Source organism: Pelophylax lessonae, assembly GCF_965119305.1.
Source record: "Pelophylax lessonae genome assembly, chromosome: 3".
NCBI lineage: Eukaryota > Metazoa > Chordata > Amphibia > Anura > Ranidae > Pelophylax > Pelophylax lessonae.
The window spans coordinates 42,366,814-42,386,506 of NC_138770.1; the positions used below are offsets into that span (position 1 = coordinate 42,366,814).

Genomic DNA, 19,693 nt, shown 5'->3' on the forward strand with positions numbered 1-19,693 from the left:
GTCAGAACATTTTGTTCCAGTCCTCTCCACCGTACACATTCCCCGGGTGGAAAACTGGAAGGTGGACTACCTCAGTCAGCAGGTGTTGAACCAAGGGGAGTGGTCCCTTCATCCGGAGGGGTTTCATCAGTTGTGTCTCCGGTGGGGCATCCCTGAGGTGGATCTATTGGCGTCTCTGCTCAACAGAAAGGTGCAGAGGTTTATGGCTTGGTCATGGGATCCTCTGGTGGACGCCACAGACGCGCTGGTGGCCCTGTGGGGTCAGTATCGTCTGATTTTTGCCTTCTATCCTCTCAAGTTTCTGCCAAGACTTCTGCGCAGGATTGAGGCAGAAGGGATTCCGGTCATCTTAGTGGCCCCGGGCTTGCCTCGCCAGGCTTGGTACGCCGATCTGGTGCGGCTGGTTGTCGATGTTCCTTGGAAGCTTTCTCTCGGGGAGGATCTGCTGTCCCAAGGACCAATCTTCCATCCTGCTTTACAGTCACTGGCTTTGACGGCTTGGCTGTTGAACGGCAGGTGCTGATGGATAGAGGTTTGTCTGAGTCGGTGATTCCAACGCTGTTAAAAGCTAGTAAATCTACTTCTAGGGAGATCTACCATTGTGCGTGCGTGGTGTGAGTCTCTTGGGGTTCAGCCTCGCTCTTTTTTGGTGGTTTGGATCTTGACCTTTCTTCAACAGGGGGTTGAGCAGAAACTGGTCTTGAGTACTATCAAGGGTTAGGTGTCCGCCTTGGCGGTCTTCTTTCAACGGCCCTTGGCCACACACACTCCCTGGTGTGTACTTTTCTCCATTGCTGCCTTAGGACCTCATTTTGGTGCTCTCAGTACTCCAGAAGCGTCCTTTTGAGAATCTTCGGGAGATTCCCCTGCTTACGCTGTCCCAGAAGGTGTCCTTTTAGGTGGCTATCACCTCTGCACACAGGGTGTCGGAATTGGCAGCGTTATTCTGTTGTTTACCTTACTTGGTGGTTCACAGAGATATGGTGGTTCTTTGCCCCTGTCCGTCGTTCCTTCCAAAGGTTGTCTCTGATTTTCATTTGAATGAAGACATTATGTTGCTTTCCCTGTGTCCCAGGCCAAAACATCCGAAGGAAATGGCATGCCTTAGATGTGATCCAGGCAATTTGGGCGTACCTGGCAGCCACGGAGTCTTTTAGGAAGTCAGACTCCCTATTTGTGCTTATGGATGGGCCTCGAAAAGGGTTGTCCGTTTCCTCTGCGACCAATTCCAGATGGATCAGACAGACGGTGATTCAGGCCTATTCCATCAGGGGTCGGGTTCCTCTCTTCCCTGTCAAGGCGCGCTCAGTGCCTTCTGTCATCAGGCCTCAGTGACGCAGGTTTGCAAGGCTGCCTACTGGTCGTGGGTGCATACTTTTACAAAGTTCTGTAAAGTGGATGTGGTGGCATCTGCGGATGCTTCCTTTGGCCCGCAAAGTTTTGCAGGCTGCTGTTTAGACAGTGCTGTATCTTGGCCTAGGCCAACAAGGCCCAGGCCTAGGGCAGCACTTTGTAGGGGGGGGGGGGGGGCAGCAAAAAATTTGGACTTGTGTTTGCTGCCACTGATTATTTCACTTATAGTATTTGTATAATGACTCTGGACTTCCTATTTATTATACAAATAAGAAACATAATCCTATGATTACAATCAGTGGCAGCAAACACAAGTCCAAATATCTTAAAAGAACTGATGGGGCTGCACTGATGGTCGCTAATATGCTGCACTGATGGTTGCTAATATGCTGCACTGATGGGCACTAATATGCTGCTCTGATGGCCACTAATGAGTTGCCAATGGTGGGTACTGATAAACTGCACTGATGGGCACTAATGAGGCTGCATTGATAAGGCAGCACTGATGAGGCTGCACTGATGGGCACGAGGCGGCACTGATGAGCTTCACTGATGGGGCTGCACTGATATGGTGCCCTGATGGGCACTGATATGTTGCACCGATGGGCACCAATAGGCTGCACTGGAGGCCACTGATGGGGCTGTACTGATGGCCGCTGATGAGGCTGTACTGATATGTTGCACTGATGGGCAGTAATGAGGATGCACTGATGGGCACTGGTAAGGCAGCACTGATGGGCACTGATAGACTGGTTGTGGTCTGGTTTACAGATGAAAGGGCAGGTCATAAACAGGAAGGAGTGTGGCCTTTACAGGAAGGGGTGGGTCATATTTCAATTAGGGGGTGCACAAGTTTAGTCAGGCCTAGGGCAGCACAAAACCTAAATACACCACTGGCTATGTCTATGGCCAGTCCCAGAGGGTATACTCCCTCTCTCTGCTATAGGTACTCAGTTTTGTCAGGACTTCTAACTTAAAGATGCGGTAAGGCCGCTACTTCATCCTGCCACTTGAATGAAGCTGAGGTAAATGTTCCTGTTTGTGTTCCTCTTCAGGATACTCCCCCAGTACCCCCTTTCTCTGTGCTAGCTGACACCTGTCCACTGACTATACACTCCGGAGTGGTCTTCCTGGGCAGGCCCCTGGGCAAGACCCTTCATACTCACGATACTGCTTTCCAGATTTTCGCAGTGCCCCAACTCCTCCAGTCAGCTCTCCTGGACCTCTGGGTTCAGCTCCACTCCACTAGTTCACCAGGCTGGCCACCTGTGACCATCACAAACTACAGAAGAGGAGGCAGCTGCCACCCTCCTTCTGGGACTTTGCTTCCCACCAAAAGACGTCTCCCTTTAACTGCCCCTGGCTTTTTTATACCCTGCCCCATAATGCACTGAGACAAACAGTCTGTGCCAATCCTTGGGGCTGTATCAAAAGCCTGTGTGTCATTGGCCAGGTTTCCTCCACTATCCAATGTGCCTCCCCATTGGATCAGCTGGGGACACTCCCTCAGACCAGATAAATCACACACTGGACACACTGAGCAGACCTAACTCACAGATCCTGCTACCTGTTAAGCAGAGTGCAATATAGAATTTTACCAGTTGCTCCTCTGATAGGCAGACAGAGCTAAAACTATACTCACTCCCTAGCACCTACCTAGGAGGGTGCTTCATATCAGTGGTCAGTGTAGTGGTCCTTAAACTGATCACCAATGGGAGAAATACCCTCTTATATCAGTGGGCAGTGTAGTGGTCCCTTACAGTGATGACCAATGGGAGAAGGGCACTCTTATATCAGTGTTCAGTGTAGTGAGTGTAGTGGTTCCTTACATTGATGACCAATGGGAGAGGGACTCTCTTATATCACTGTGCAGTGTAGTGGTCCCTTACAATGATGACTAATGGGAGAGGGACCCTCTTGTATCAGTGGGTAGTGTAGTAGTCCTTAAACTGATCACCAATGGCAGAAATACCCTCTTATATCAGTGGTCAGTGTAGTGGTTCCTTACATTGATGACCAATAGGAGAAATACCCTCTTATATCAATGGGCAATGTAGTGGTCCCTTAAAATGATGACCAATGGGAGAAGGACCCTCTTATATCAGTGGTCAGTGTAGTGGTTCCTTACATTGATGACTAATGGGAGAAGGACCCCCTTATATGAGTGAGCAATATAGTGGTCCCTTACAATGATGACCAATGGGAGAAGGATTCTCTTATATCAGTGGGCCGTGTAGTGGTCCCTTACAATGATGACCAATGGGAGAAGGATCCTCTTATATCAGTGGTCAGTGTAGTGGTCCTTTACAATGATGCGCAATGGGAGAAGGACATTCTTACAACATCATTTTATAGATGACCCCATCTATAAGGATATACAGTACATACACACACACAACACAAGGCCGTGTTTACACTATGGGATGTTTCTCAGGGCTGCAGTTTCTCTGAGTTCCACAAGGTGGTGATCTTACTTATACTAAGAACAGAAGTGTCTATGGAAAACAAGACAGGAAGTGATATCAGGTACTAACAGGAAGTGATGTCAGGTACATACAGGAAGTGATATCAGGTACTGACAGGAAGTTCCGGGTGAGAGGTGAGTTGGGAGGAAGTAGAGAGAAGACATTGCTGGAAGTGGCAGCAGAGGAGGTAATAAGACCCTTTTTTCTATTTATTATTTTATTTATTTCAGGTACTTATATAGCACTGTCAATTTACGCAGCGCTTTACATATACATTGCACATTCTATTTACACCCAGTAACCCCCCCCCCCGTCATGTCCGTCCTCTTCCTCCATAGTCACTGTGACGTCTTTTATCTCCAGCAGATGATGATACACACATATATAGTGTGAAAACCTAGATTAACCCCTTCAGGGGCAGAACATTTCCCCGCTTACGGAGCTGGAACATTTTCTTAACTTTGGAGATAAATTTTAGTAAAATGGTCCTCTAAACAAACAGCACTGACAATAAATGGATAAGACAATGACCACCCCAACCATACATGGCCTACAAAGGGCAATTATTACGCTACACAGGCAGCAAAGGGGCAATCATTACAATATGCAGCCAACACAATGATGGAGTGCAGGGGTCAGGAATATGGAGCATAGAGCCCCTTACATTGCTGGTCAGTAGAAAGAAAACATTCCCCAGTCTGTGATGAGGACTATGTTCTATCATTGGTTGTAAGAGGGAGGAGAATACTGAAGGTATGTAGGGATTTAGGGGAGCTGAGGGGTCAACGAGGGCTGAATGAACCTGCATGTTCTCAGAACTCCTTACAGAACTCCTACCAGGAAATGAAGGCAACCTTCACCTTCTTAAGGACAGTCCTTCACCCCTGGATGGGCGTTCATTCTTAGAAGTGCCTGGTGCTGGAATTCAGAACTTCAGGAACCCACTGCCACTCCGTACAATGTCCTGGATACCACATATGACAACCAAGAAGAGAACAATACAGAACACCCCTCCCCCCCCCCCCCCCCCACTGTCCTCCTGCTACCCACACTGGGCTGACATTAGAGGGAAAAGTACAGCCCCCCCCAAAGCTCTCTACACCAGCCAGCAGGGTCCTCCTGCTATCCATTCCCTTCTCTAAGGGCTTATTTACACTTGCTTCGACTTTAACACACATTAGATCACCTACCCACTTCAACATGCGTTTTTGATGTTTCTGTGATGCTTTTTTTAAGCTTTACCCTACGCAGTTGATACGGTTTTTATACACCTTTTGCGGTTTTGATGTGTTTTGCACCTTTTTTTTCTCTCTATAACTAACAAACTGTATAGCTGCTTGTTAAAAAGCAGGCTGGAAAGCACCCACCCTCCCCCCCCATTTTGAGGGCATATGACCTGGTATGGTTCAGGAGGGTGGTGGGGGGCGCTCGCTTATCCCCTCCCTTTACTGATCTGCCAGGATGCATGCTCAGATAAAGGTCTGATATGAATTTTCAGGGGGACCCCACACTTTTTTCTTTTTACATTTTGGCATGGGGTTCCCCTCAAAATACATACCCTAAGGGCCTGGTATGGATTAGGGGGGACCCCACACCTTTTTTTCTTGACGATTTTTTTAATGCCGGAAATTTCTGTTTTTACATTCAGCTGATGACTCATCTGTTGTTAAGGACGCGGTGGTGGACTTTCTGGCCTGCTCCTTAACAACCAGCTATACACAGTATGTTATGAGGAAAAAAAACACAAAATGGGTCCATTGGTGCGGTAATGTCTATTTCACGCAAAACGCATTCTGCTGTGGTAAAAAAAAAGGGTCCCTGACCCATTCCTAATAATGCACTGGCTGAAAAAACGCATATATGTGAATGTGTACCATAGGAAACCATGTTAAATGGACTGTAGTACATTTGCAAAATGCACTCAAAATGCATAGGTGTGAACCTAGACTTAATAAAGCTTGGCAAATGTCCTGTGCTTGTTGATTTTCTATTTCTTTTTAAAGAGGCCCAGCAGAACCCCAGCTCAGTAGTACCCCCCGCTCGGCAGATCTCCATCTCAGTACCCCCCTTTAACAGATCCCAGCTTATTAGTATCCTTATTCAGCAGATCCCAGCTTCTTAATACCCTAATTCAGCCTTCCATGCTCAGTATTACCCCCAGCTCTGCCAATGCCCCACTCAGTAGTAACCCCCAGCTTTGCTGATCCCCCAACTCAGTTAGCTCGCTGGCTGTGGGCCTGTGGCTGTCACTGGCAGGCTTGCTGGCTGGCTGTGGCTTGCTGGCTGGCAGGCTGTGGCTTGCTGGCTGTGGGCCTATGGCTTGCTGGCTGTGGGCACTCCTTCGCAATCTCAGGCATCCAGGAACTCGTCTCTGGTGAGGTTAGCGACTGTTACCCATATCACGGCCTGTGGAGGTGGGGCACGTCGACGTCACGTCAGTATGAGACGCCGACATGCCCCCGCACACAGGACAACATGGAACTCCAGCGCTAGCCTGGGCCCCTCCTCTCACTGAAGCAGCGATGGCCGCCGGGCCCCTCCCCAGCTCCCCTCCTCACACTGAAGCAGCGTCGGCCGCCGGGCCCCTCCCCTCCTCCCACTACATATCGCTGGGTGAGTTAATTCTTTACTGGGTGGCGGGCCCCCTTTCCAGCCGGGCCCTTGGACCACGTCCGAAGTGCCCGACCGCTCAGTCCGCTCAGTCCCTGTATGCAGCTCCTGTTATTTGTTAACTCTGTCCCTTCTGGTTTGGAATTCTATAGCTAGTTTTAGCTCGGAGGACAATAATCAGCATAAGCTAGAGCCAGTTTAGACAACTGACAGCCACTTCTGGTAGTTTGAGCTCTGCTTGCATGACAGACTATAAACTACTAGGGAGGGACAAAGACACGGAGTAGATAGGCTGACTCTGAGTTCCAGTGCCATACCACGGTTTTGGCTGGTGAGAATCTGCATTTCAGACTGTTTGGACAACAGCTGGAGGATCTCCCCATCACCGCAGATCTTTTCATTTAGGTCTCTGACACCAAGACCAATGCCGCTTCATCCGCAGAGGCCGCTGCAGTTGAATTTTGTTGTAACATTCTCTGGAGGTATCCCTATTAATAACTATCTACGTCAGGGTTTCTGAACCAGGGTTCTAGGTTGCTAGGGGTTCCTTGAGCAATGGGCAATTTCTTCCTCTCATATAAGTTCCCAATGACACCATTGTTCCTTTTAGCTATCTGTAAGGGGGTAATTCTTCCCAATGATGACGAGTAAGGAGCATTCTTCCCACTGACTGTCACACTAATGTGTCAAAAGTTGTATATTAATGTCTAAACTGCTGGCAACAAGTACACCCCTAAGAGAAAATGTCCAAATTGGGCCCAAAGTGTCAATATTTTGTGTGGCCACCATTATTTTCCAGCACTGTCTTAACTCTTTTGGGCATGGAGTTCAGCAGAGCTTCACAGGTTGCCACTGGAGTCCTCTTCCACTCCTCCATGACATCACGGAGCTGGTGGATGTTGGAGACCTTGCACTCTTTCCACCTTCCATTTGAGGATGCCCAACAGATGCTCAGTAAGGTTTAGGTCTGAAGACATGCTTGGCCAGTCCATCACCTTTACCCTCAGCTTCTTTTGCAAGGCAGTGGTCGTTTTGAATGTGTGTTTGGGGTCGTTATCATGTTGGAATACTGCCCTGCAGCCCAGTCTCCGAAGGGAGGGGATCATGCTCTGCTTCAGTATCTCACAGTACATGTTGGCTTTCATGGTTCCCTCAATGAACTGTAGCTCCCCAGTGCCAGCAGCACCCATGCAGCTCCAGACCATGAAACTCCCAAAACCATACTTGAATGTAGGCAAGACACACTTGTCTTTATACTCCTCACCTTGTTGCCACCAAACACGCTTCACACCATGTGAACCAAATAAGTTTATCTTGGTCTCATCAAACCACAAGACATGGTTCCAGTAATCCATGTCCTTAGTCTGCTGGTCTTCAGCAAACTGTTTGCAGACTTTCTTATGCATCATCTTTAGAAGAGGCTTCCTTCTGGGATGACCTAAGCACTAACAGGCTGACCCCACCCCTTCAACCTCTGCAGCAATGCTGGCAGCACTCCTATGTTTATTTCCCAAAGACAACCTCTGGATATGACACTGAGCACGTGCACTCAACTTCTTTGGTCGACCAAGGTGAGGCCTGTTCTGAGTGGAACCTGTCCTGTTAAATCGCTGTATGGTCTTGGCCACCGTGCTGCAGCTCAGTTTCAGGGTCTTGGCAATCTTCTTACAGCCTAGGCCATCTTTATGTAAGGCAGCAATTCTTTTTTTCGGATCCTCAGAGAGTTCTTTGCCACGAGGTGCCATGTTGAACTTCCAGTGACCAGTATGAGAGAGTGAGAGCGATAAAACCAAATTTAACACACCTGTTCCCCATTCACACCTGAGACCTTGTAACACTAACGAGTCACATGACACTGGGGAGGGAAAATGGCTAATTTAGCCCAATTTGGACATTTTCACTTAGTGGTGTACTCACTTTTGTTGCCAGCGGTTTAGACAGTATTGGCTGTGTGTTGTTATTTTGAGGGGACAGCAAATTTACACTGTTATACAAGCTGTAAACTCACTACTTTACATTGTAGCAAAGTGTCATTTCTTCAGTGTTGTCACATGAAAGATAGAATAAAATATTTACACCAGGATAGATAATTTCCCAGAAGCCCTGTCCTGGTTATCAAAACCACTCTTCCACTTAGCAAAGACTCTTGTTCTTTTATTTACCTACAGGTTTAGCGCACTATCCTGTTTATAAAGGATCATTTCTATAACCCCCTAAAAGAGAACTACATCTGTATAGATCAAATGATGGCATGAATGAGAATGGAGGAGGACCGCAGTCACATGACTGAGAAGATTCTCAACCTCACCCTGGAGATCATCTACCTGCTGACCAGAGAGGTGAGGAGGATTCTGGGAGGTCACATGACATCACTCTTATCTCTATTATTAAAACACAGACCTGACCGGAGAGGTGAGGAGGATTCTGGGATTCTAACATGATATTTCTATTGGTTTTCCAATACAGAGGTTTCGGCTTCTGAAGTCAGGTGATCATATGACCATCACAGTGCCTCCATGTGACTCCCTAAAACCTGAGAGACACAACATGCAGAAGATTCTAGATATCACCAAGAAGATGATGGAGCTGCTGACAGGAGAGGTGAGCGGTGCTGGGAATTCTGGGACATTATCCAGTAACAGACAAGGGATGTGTCTGGATGATGACTGTATCATTGTGTGTGTCAGGTTCCTATAAGGTGTCAGGATGTCACTGTCTATTTCTCCATGGAGGAGTGGGAGTATTTAGAAGGACACAAGGATCTCTACAAGGACATCATGATGGAGAATCAGCCGCACCTCACATCACCGGGTAAGAGGAGACTTTATTGTAAAGGAGAGAGCAGTACGGAGGATCCACCTAGATCCCCCATCATCTGATAAACACATAGAAACAATGTATTCAGTCAGTGTGTGTGTTTCCTACAGATGGATCCAGTAATGGGAACCCACCAGAGAGATGTCCCCGTCCTCTGTATTCCTGGGATTCCACACAGGAAAGTCACACCATCCCTCACCTTCATCAGGTAGGTGGGAAGGAATATCTGGAACATAGACTCTTAGGGATAATGTGTGAAATTATTTTTATGTAAGCTTATATTTTACACATGATATTTTCTCTCCTTCGCTTGGCTTAGGATGAAGATCGGATATATATAAAAGTTGAGGGTAAAGCAGAAGAAGAAGAGAGGTATGTGAGGGATGATCAGCAGTCTATGGAGGAGGATGGAATAATGGGAACATTTATAGAGGAAGACACTCCTACAGAGATCAGCACAGGTGGGTAATTACCCCTAAATAGATTCACTCTCTGATTGGTCTAGCGTAGAGTGGGAATTAAGCGATATCAGCCTGTAACATCCTGGTAAAGGTCAACTATACCCATCCTGCACATTAGATCTGTTTTCTCTCAGATACTCTACACTCTCTGTGTATCAGACACAATTTATGAACCTAGACTAGATTTATGTTCAGATGGCAGAAAAATGTTCATATTCACCATAGACATTACTTGGCCAAGGCACCTGGGGCATGTGTCTTTGGTCTCTTGCCTGGTGCCCTGGGTTTAGCAAAATCTCTGACAGCTCAAGTCTCCCCAGGTTATTTTCTTTGATGATTGCCGGTAGTGGAGGGTGGAGGGACATCCCTCAAAACTCTGCCTGCAGAGTTAGAGACCCAAGGCAGTCTGAGGAGACAGGAGGCAGCGGTGTGGGACCTCTATAGCTTGTCTCAGGTAAGTAAACATTTAGTCCCGGTTCACACATCAGTGGTGCGAAAGAAGTGCTATTCAGTGGTGAGATTTGACCTGCGAATCAACAATGCAGTTTCCATGCGAGTTTCGCAGCTCTTATCTTTCTCTGTGGTAAATCCGATTGCACTGTGCCAAACTCGCACGGGGCCTTTTTCTAAAATCACAGTGCAAATCACCCGCATATGTATGAAAGCCCTCAATAGGAATACATTCTATTTCACTTGCCATGCGAATTCGCACTGTGAAATCACATCACAAAATGCACAAGTGTGAACCGGGACTCAGGCTACTGCTGATTACTGAACACCAACAATATGAGTGCTCATCGGTCACCAAACGCCAACACAAGGACTTACTCCTGACCATTGCACTTTGTTGCATAACTATATAGTTCTGACCCCTGCATTGTTCATGCATGGTTGTACAGTACATAGCCCAGTTGTAATGTATTTGCTATATTGTACGATACATAGTCATGAACACTGCACTGTATTCACCGCTGTATACATTACATAGTCCTGACTGCTACACTATATATTTTATGTTAAGCATTGCATGGTCCTGACCCCTGCCCTATATACATTTGTTGTATGTCATATAGTGCTGACCCCTGCATTATTTACTGTATGTTGTTCATTACATACTCCTGACACCTGCATTAAAACTCTGTGTTGCACATTACATACTCCCGACCCCTGCACTATATACTCTATATTGTACATTGCATACTCCTGACCCCTGCACTATATACTCTGTTGAACATGACATACTCCTGATCCCTGCACTAATACTCTATGTTGTACATGACATACTCCTGACCCCTGCACTATATACTCTGTGTCGTACATTACATATTCCTGATCCCTGCACTATATACTCTATGTTGTACATTACATACTCCTGACCCCTGCACTATATACTCTGTTGTACATTACATACTCCTGACCCCTGCACTATATACTCTGTTGTACATTACATATTCCTGACCCCTGCACTATATACTCTATGTTGTACATTACATACTCCTGACCCCTGCACTATACACTCTGTGTCGTACATTACATATTCCTGACCCCTGCACTATATACTCTATGTTGTATATTACATACTCCTGACCCCTGCACTATACACTCTGTGTCGTACATTACATATTCCTGACCCCTGCACTATATACTCTATGTTGTATATTACATACTCCTGACCCCTGCACTATATACTCTATGTTGTATATTACATACTCCTGACCCCTGCACTATATACTCTGTTATACATTACATACTCCTAACCCTTGCACTATATACTCTATATTGTTCATTACATACTCCTGACCCCTGCACTATATACTCTGTTGTACATTACATAGCCCTGACCCCTGCACTATATACTCTGTGCTGTACATTACATTCTCCTGACCCCTGCACTATATACTCTGTTATACATTACATACTCCTGACCCCTGCACTATATACTCTATATTGTACATTACATACTCCTGAGCCCTGCACTATATACTCTGTTGTACATTATATAGCCCTGACCCCTGCACTATATACTCTGTGTTATACATTACATACTCCTGACCCCTGCACTATATACTCTGTTGTACATTACATAGCCCTGACCCCTGCACTATATACTCTGTGCTGTACATTACATTCTCCTGACCCCTGCACTATATACTCTGTTATACATTACATACTCCTGACCCCTGCACTATATACTCTATATTGTACATTACATACTCCTGAGCCCTGCACTATATACTCTGTTGTACATTATATAGCCCTGACCCCTGCACTATATACTCTGTGTTATACATTACATACTCCTGACCCCTGCACTATATACTCTGTTGTACATTACATATTCCTGACCCCTGCACTATATACTCTATGTTGTATATTACATACTCCTGACTCCTGCACTATATACTCTTATACATTACATACTCCTGACCCCTGCACTATATACTCTATATTGTACATTACATACTCCTGACTCCTACACTATATACTCTGTTGTACATTACATAGCCCTGACCCCTGCACTATATACTCTGTTGTACATTACATACTCCTGACCCCTGCACTATATACTCTATGTTGTACATTACATACTCCTGACCCCTGCACTATATACTCTATGTTGTACATTACATACTCCTGACCCCTGCACTATATACTCTATGCTGTACATTACATAGTCCTGACCCCTGCACAATATACTCTGTTGTAAATTACATAGCTCTGACTTCTGCACTCTATAATGTTATATATTCCAGACTTTTTACCCTATACAATAAGTTGTACATGGCAAAGGCCTGACTTCTGTTCACTACCCTCTACCCACTGCTATGTATAGTGTATGACCTTTTTTTGCACCTGATTTCTACCAGCTGGACATTTTACATCTGATGTTTTGATTGGAGGACAGACTTTTACATGTTGATCATAATGTGATAACATCCTCAAACTTTGGAACCTTAAACAGAAAGTGATAATGAGGGAGGAGCCAATAACCCAATGATGGTGGTCTTCAGGATCAGTCCAGTCTTCATCTTGGTTGTTCTCCCCCATCCTCACTCTCCGACCTCTGGTGGGGCTCAGCCCCGCTGTTATTCATAACTAAATCATAACCTAAATGTGTCTAAAAAAAGCAAAAGAAAAAATATCCCATACAAAAAACAAAAAAATCATGGATTAAAAATACAGTGAGTGATAGAGGGGGAGGGGACGCTTGTTCTCTAATCCCTTCATCACTGTCACTCCTATCAAAGACAGTTCTCGTTGTTTCCTCACTTTCAGACTAAGGTCCATGAATAAAGAAATGAACTGGTAGGAGATCAGAGGACCCATTTACTAGTTACCTTGAGGGTGGAATTGTAAGATCCTCAGAGACAAAGCTGCCTGATGTGGGCGGAGTCCTGGTTTAGGGGAACCAATCTGCTCATGTCTAGTAATAATCCTTTTTATTTCTATTTTAGTACATGGACGGGAGATGAGGAAAACCTCAGAGGATTGTCTAACTTTGTCTCCAGACTGTAAAGTATATGAGGACATCACACAGTATAGTCCAGGAGAAAACCCGGCTACCTCAAATGTCCATCCGGCACCACACATTGTAGACGGACCATCGTATTCCTCTTATCCTGAGGAACCTCAGACTGTGAGGGATGGTGCCAGGCCATCGTATTCCTCTTATCCCGAGGAACCTCAGACTGTGAGGGATGGTGCCGTCCTTCCAACAGATGAGAGGTTTTCCTGTCATGAGTGCGGGAAGCAATTCCAATTTAAATCCAGTCTTAGTGAGCATATGAGATCTCACACAGGGGAGAAAGCATATTCATGCCCTGAATGCGGGAAATGTTTTCACCATACGTCCAGTCTTTACAGACATCAGAGATGTCACATGGTGGAGAAGCCGTATTCTTGTCTTGAGTGCCATAAATGTTTTGTATGTAATTCAGAACTTGTCAGACATCAAAGATCTCACACAGAGAAAGCATATTCCTGTCCTGAGTGTGGGAAATGTTTTTCAGAAAAATCCAATCTTTACAGACATCAGAAATCTCACACGGGGGAGAAGCCATATTCCTGCCCCGAGTGCAGGAAATGTTTCTCAGAGAAGTCTAGTCTTTACAATCATCAGAAATTGCACACAGGTGAGAAGCCGTACTCATGTTCTGAGTGCGGGAAATGTTTTGTACAAAAATCACAATTTGTTACACATCAGAGGTTTCACACGGGGGAGAAGCCGTTTTCCTGTCCTGAGTGCGGGAAATGTTTTTCGTTGAAGTCACATCTTTCCAGACATAAGAAATCTCACACGGGTGAGAAGCCGTATTCCTGTCCTGAGTGCCAGAAATGTTTTTCAGAAAAGTCCAGTCTTTACAATCATCAGAGATTGCACACAGGTGAGAAGCCATATTGCTGTCCTGAATGTGGGAAATGTTTTGTACAAAAATCAGAACTTGTCAAACATCAGAGGTCTCACACAGGGGAAAAACCATATTCCTGTCCTGAGTGTGGGAAACATTTTTCAGAAAAATCCACTCTTGACAGACATCAGAGGTCTCACACAGGGGAGAAACCGTATTCCTGTCCGAAGTGTGGGAAATGTTTTTCAGATAAGTCCAGTCTTTTCTATCATCAGAGATTGCATACCGGTGAGAAGCCATATTCCTGTTCTGAGTGCGGGAAATGTTTTGTACATAAAGTACAACTTTTTACACATCTAAAATCTCACACAGATGGAGAGGCCATATTTCTGTCCTGAGTGTTGGAAATGTTTTTCAGAGACGTGCAGTCTTTACAGTCATCAGTGACTGCACAGGGGTGAGAATTTGCATTGTTGTCTTGAGCGTGTGAAACTATGTTTGTGTAAATCTGCACTAGGCACACATTAAAGATCTAATACAAGGGAGAAGCCACATTCCTGTTCTAAATAAGGGAAGTGGCATTGACTGAAGTCTCAATTTTATGTATTTAAGAGTTCACTTGCAACCCTTAAGGTGCATTAGTGTCCCGAGTGCAGAAAATATCTTCTATATGAATCCTATTTTGCGGTACATCAGAGATCTAAAACCGGGAGGACACACACCATGATATTACATATGAGGTACACTCTGATATACCAGCTCATAAGGAGTTTAGAGTTTACCTAAGATATCAATGAAGTGTTATACCATACTGGCCATTGATAGCAGTAGAAAAATAAAAATGGAGTCATTACCTTTCATGAGTAAATTTTGTGGTGTAAACTTTCGTAAACACTTAGAGGTCCATGTATGAAACATATGTTGGACAAATGTGACAAGCATTCACCAGCAGTATTCTGGACATATTTTATTTATTACAGCAACTTCCTACGACCATCAGCTTCGCTTAATGCCCATAATGTGGTATTTTTCCCTATTAGGGCAATTGAGGAAAATTACCACATTGTGGCCACTAGATGAAGCCGACGATCATAGGAAAGTGTAAAGAAGTTGTGTAAAGAAGTTCCTCAAGTTACAGGTTGAAGTGAGATGGAGATCTGTGGGTACATCATGGAGCACCTTTCCGGAAGAAGGCTGAGGTGTGGCATTCCTACTCCAGGTAAAAGAACAGGTTTGGTCTTTGATAGGAGGAAGCAGCTTTGGACACCCTAAGGTAAGTGAGGTGGGAGATCACCGATCAACTGTCGAGAAGACTGACCACTGCAACACACAGAAGGTGGGTTCACATTAGTGCAGGGCTTGACAAATACCAAACATCATGGCGACTAGAAAAAGCATCCTGGCGCCTGGGCTTTTGCCAGCCGATTCACTGTGGCAGGGATGCACAATTTGTGTTGTCCAATGCCCGGAACATTCTGTTCTACATGCTAGGGGCTAGGCAGTTAGTTTTCTTCTACATTTAGTCGTGGTGCTTGCCTCACTTGATGGAACCATTTGGGTGGCCGCTTGATTACTTCCATACACAGGGGTAAAGTGACCCCCCCACCCCTGCACGTGCGCCCCCCAATATGTATCCCAGGCTCCGCTTACCCATCTTTGGGCCCAGGACCAGCAAAGCGGGTGCCACAGGTTAGAGGGGTGGAGAGTGGACACATGGTGGATGATGAAATCTGATTCCACTCTTCATGCCAAAATTGTTCCAGTTATTGCAAAGATGCCGGAGGCGGAAATTAGTCCAAACTCTGTTCTCTAAAATTGACCATAGTGGCTCTATAATATTGAAGTTCGGCAGCTGCGGGACCCAGGGAAAGTACAAGACTTTGTCTGCATGTTTGTCAAACCATAATCTGACAATACCAGCTGTGTGATTTAGAGCATTATGGTTTTGGTAAATGGCACTGTTTTCGGCAAACAATCTCTGCACCATGGGGTGCACATGGTCCGCCAAAATTTGTACATAGTCACTGGCAGTCACTCTACCTTTCAAGGTGATGATGGGGCCTGCAGAATACCAAGATATGGCTGCCCAAACCATGATTGCGATGCCACCATACTTTACTATTGGCACAGGACAGTCCTGGTGGTAAGCTTGGGACAGTGCTTGCCACACGTAAACATGCCCAGTGGTTGGGAACAGTTAATGAGGTTGAAAAAAGACACCAGTCCATCCAGTTCAACCTATGATGTGTATGTTTGTTGTTAACCGTACATTGTATACCCCTGTATGTTGTGGTCTTTAAGGTGCCCATGTTAGTTTTTTTAAACTATCAATGCCCCTCGCTGACACCACTGCTTGTGGAAGGGAATTCCACATCCTTACCGTTCTGAGTTTCGAACCATGTATGGGCAGGCTGAATGGCAATCAACTTGGGTACAACCAGCCTGCCAGCTGTTACATGGGATTACTACTACTGGCTGTTATAACCGATAGCAATAATCAATGTGTTCCCCCAGCAGGGATGACTTCCCCCACCAGGAGAAGACAATGAATTTATATTGATGGAGGAATCAAGCAAATTTCTCTCCTGCAACCCCCTGGTTTCCTACTGTGCATGCTTGAGCAGCGCTGCACTCTATGAATGGTCTCACAGTCTTCTGGGACCTGTGTCCCAGAAGGAGGGGGGTGGCGAATTTTTGGCTTAGATCGCCACGGCACATCTGACCTAAAGGGAAATTTAGGGTACCTGTAAAATCCTTTTCTTTGAATACCTTACGGGACACAGAGTATCTTCATATTCATAATGATAAGGTTATGCTGGCACCTTCAGACAATTGGGTACTGGCTAAAAAAAATGAAGACATGACCCCTGCTCATTAGGCCAGGCTCCAGTTTTTGTAACAAGCCATAAACCACGAGGAAGAGAGGTGGATGCCCTGTGTCTTGTGAGGTACTCAAAGAAAATGACTTTACAAGTAACCAAAAGCTCAACTTTTTTTTTGTACATCCCAGGACACAAAACATGCTCATATTCATTAGTATGGGAACATCCTAAAGCAAAGCAAAAGGGAGAGGGCACACAGGAACCAACTACCAACCGTGAAGCCCAAAAAAGTAAGACTCAAACACAGCCACCTAAAAAGTGTGTTGATGGAAAGAAGCATCCAAGTGATATACTTAGCCCCGGTAACAGCTTTACAAACCTGAGCTGCTGAAGCCTGGTAGCCCAGGAAATCTCAACAAACCTAGTAGAATAGACTTTTTTAAAAGACAAAAGCCTGAGAAATACGTCACTGGATCCATCAAGAAACTGAAGCTTTAGAAGCTGCCTGACCCTTTATGGGCCTTTGGGAAGTACAAAGACGTAACCTGACTGCCAAATAGCAGCAATTGAGTTCAGATAACACCTGATGGCATGAACCACATTCAAAGTGTGCAAAACTTTGTCCCAGTGATCTGAAGATGCTGATAGAAGGGCAGCAGTACAATATCCTGGTTAAGATGGAACAAACAAACCACCTTAGGCAAAAAGTACAGCTGGGGTCAGAAAAGCCACCTTTTCCTAATGGAGATCCAGGAATGTCTCTTTACAGGAAAAAAGCAGAAAATTCGGAAACTCTGCAAGTAAAATAGACCAGAAAAATAACCTTTCAAGCCAGACTGACTAAAGTAATATACTGAATGGGTTGACTTTGAGATTTCTGCAATACTGAAAGTACCAAGTTGAGGTCCCATGGAGTCAAGGGAGTCTTAACTTGTGAAACACTAAAGAATGTTAAGCAAACGCGCTCTAAAAAAAAAAGTTGCCAAGGCTGATTTTTCACCCTTTACCAAACTCAAGATCTACTCTTTATTGAAGAAAGGCCAGAATATGACTAACCACATACCTATGAGGGTGAAATCCCAGAGACTCAAACCAGGAGAAAAACATTTTCCAGATGCTAGTTCAAGTTTCCTGTAAGTTGCTTTTCTAGCTTTAAGCAGGGTAAGAATGACTGAATCTGAGACATCCCTTTCCTTTAGAACCCTGGTTTCAATAGCCATTATAGCCAGCAACTGCAAAGCAGGATGGAAGACTGGACCTTGCGACAGCAGGTTGGGTCAGACTGGAATAGTCCAGGGCTCCTCTGATTACATGTTTACTATGTTGGAGTACCAAGCCCATCTGGCCCAAGTGATCAGAACCAATGGAATCTCCTCTAATCGAATCCTGCAAAGCAGGCAAGATACTGTAGAACCTGCAATGGTGGGAAGGCATATATTAAGAAGAACTAATCTTGCTATGTCACTATCCACCACATTTACCCTAGGATCCCGGGTCCTGGATACAAATCTGTCCAGCTTCTCATTGAACCTGGATGCCAGATGATCCACATCTGGGGTTCCACATTACTGACAGAGCACACCAAGCACTTTAGGGTGAATTTCCCACTCCCCCGAATGGCTGAGAAATTCTGCCTGCCAATTTTTACACTTGTAATGTAAATGGCAGACAGAGCTGGAATATATCGCCCCCCCCCCCCCATGTCAGAATGAAGTCCACCTCCTCCTGGGTTGCCTGACTTTAGATGTCCAATGGATGATTTATGAATGCCACAGCTGTGACATTGTCCAACTTATCTTTCACAGAAAGGCCTTCAAGGAATTTTGATCAATGCAACAGGGCAAGATGGATTGCCCACAGTTCTAAAATATTGATGGGCAACAACCTCTCCTGTGGAGACCAAAGTGAACACTGGTCCAGAACTCATCCCCAGTCTGTTAGGGGGGTGTCTGTTGTAAGAACCTTTCAGGACAGAGAAAGAAATGATCTCCCCATTTCCAGAACCTAAGAGGAGATTCTTCTTCCCAGAGTCCTTCTGTTCCATGCCGCTAAGATTCTCCGTTAGAGGGGTCTGGACTGAAACTGGGCAAACCGAACTGCCTCAAAGGAGGCTACCGTTTTCCCGAAATCACTCCTGTAAAACCGTATCAGGGGATTTGACATCATTGGCAAGGTTACCTGAACCCTCAGAGTAAGACATTTGTTTCGAGGGAGGAACATTTTCATTTAACCCGTATCCAGAATTAGGGGAAAATACTAAAGCAGACATTTGCCGAATCAGAAACCACCAAAACCTCTCTAGAGTGCCCACCATGAGAGACACATTTTTTTCTAAAAGTGGAGCAGGCTGCTCTCTTAGCAGTAGGTCACACAGGGGTACCCGATCACAAGAATACCTCTCCGGGAGCTATAGACAGGCCGAATGGCAGAGCCACAAACTAAAGTGATGTTCTTTCACCACCAATCTCCAAAATCTTTGGTGCATTGGAAAAATTGGGACATATACGTAATTAAGCAAGGTCTTCCCCCTTTTTGCCCCGCAGCCAGGCATAATGTAGATTCACACAGCCAGGTGCACAAAGACTTCCACTTGTTCAATGACCAGTCTAGGGATTTTGTTTTTGTTGTTTTATTTTTGAAGAACTTTGATAGGGACAGGAATTTAGTGGGATACTCCAAGAAGTAGAACTATTCATAATTGAGAATCTAACTGATCTCTAGGTTAAGCTCTGGTGAAGCCCTTGCTGGTAGAAGAATTCTCCTTGAAAGTAGCACAAAGTAGTTTCAGGAGTGAGCAAAGTCCCTCAGTAGTAGTA

General features: G+C 45.3%; 2 protein-coding genes across 2 annotated transcripts in view; both read left to right on the forward strand.

Moving 5' to 3' along the window:
- The window catches only part of LOC309550683 (uncharacterized protein), a 3,164,715-nt gene that overhangs the window by 1,655,137 nt on the left and 1,489,885 nt on the right, over window positions 1-19,693 (forward strand). The gene's annotated exons all lie outside the window — the stretch shown is intronic.
- LOC309550723 (uncharacterized protein) lies at window positions 8,908-14,599 on the forward strand. The gene is made up of 2 exons (XM_082251060.1): window positions 8,908-9,029; window positions 13,162-14,599. Exon 2 carries the CDS (start codon window positions 13,176-13,178, stop codon window positions 14,451-14,453), a length of 1,278 nt encoding a protein of 425 aa, XP_082107186.1. The 5' UTR covers window positions 8,908-9,029; window positions 13,162-13,175; the 3' UTR covers window positions 14,454-14,599.

Excerpts from the sequence above, each read along its gene's own strand:
- LOC309550723 (XM_082251060.1), top strand. The coding sequence starts at position 13,176 with ATGAGGAAAACCTCAGAGGATTGTCTAACTTTGTCTCCAGACTGTAAA.